This window comes from Rhinichthys klamathensis, unplaced genomic scaffold (genome assembly GCF_029890125.1).
Source record: "Rhinichthys klamathensis goyatoka isolate OS25496 unplaced genomic scaffold, OSU_Roscu_1.1 h1tg000732l_1, whole genome shotgun sequence".
Lineage (NCBI taxonomy): Eukaryota > Metazoa > Chordata > Actinopteri > Cypriniformes > Leuciscidae > Rhinichthys > Rhinichthys klamathensis.
Genome location: NW_026607145.1, coordinates 340,001 through 340,877, shown reverse-complemented (window position 1 = coordinate 340,877; position 877 = coordinate 340,001). Strand labels below are relative to the sequence as shown.

At 40.9% G+C, this 877-nt stretch overlaps 1 protein-coding gene across 1 annotated transcript in view; it reads left to right on the top strand.

Moving 5' to 3' along the window:
* Window positions 1–483: 483 nt before the first annotated feature.
* Window positions 484–877, top strand: part of fgd (faciogenital dysplasia) — a 94,145-nt gene continuing 93,751 nt past the window's right edge. The window contains exon 1 of the mRNA XM_056242601.1: window positions 484–520. Coding sequence (XP_056098576.1) covers window positions 499–520 — 22 coding nt within the window. The 5' untranslated portion in view covers window positions 484–498. The remainder of the gene's footprint in view (window positions 521–877) is intronic.

Here is an 877-nt window from a genome sequence, read left to right as displayed (position 1 = left end):
TCATATGTGGAAAAAATGGGCTTCCATAGAGAAGAGAAAAAACACAAAGACTGTTATTCCATCCAGTTTGTCATATGATGCTGCTGGTTCATGAGGCTCTTGTCCTGAGGGAGAAAATGATCAGTCATAGGCCTACACAAGAAACCCATGATGACTCGCTCATTGTTTAGACTTCACTACCTCTGGTTGTCTCGATAATGGTTATTTTAAAGTATCGATTAATATTTTGTATTTTTTAAATATATCAGTTATTCCCAATAACACCCTCAAAATTTACACAGTTCCACTGAATCGTCGAAAAGAATCGACTCAAAAGAACGATTCGTTTGCTGATCGGACCACAGTAATAGAGTCAGTTCACTCAGTTGTCGGTGGAGATTGAGAAATGCAAAACCATTCGAGAGACGGAGAACGGAAAGATGGATCGACATCAGGACAAATGAAGGGGAAAACGGCTCATATCACATCAACACATAAAGTCGGAGAAAGTTGCAGACGATGCGAGGAATCAGCGCGAGCGGTCAGTGTCTCTTTCTCTCATTCACACTGTAGGGAAGATAATAGTGTCAGTGCGAGTTGAATCTGGTTTATCGCTCTCGCTCTTCAAATTTGTGAGGTTAGGATAAACAAAAACAGACACAAATGTGTGCATGCAGTGAGCTGAAGTTAATGTGGACAGAAGCTCAGTTGGATGAGTTACTGAGATCTGACTTTTGGTTCTGAATTCATGCTGAGATCTCTTAGAGACATGAGTAACGTGAGCCTATTTTAGGAGATGTGTGAGAAGTAGCCTTTCTTTGCTCTCAGGTTAATCTCATTGTTGTCCAGCTTGAGAGATGAAGGAGATCTGGTTTGAGATGTTTGCTCTTGTCTTCTG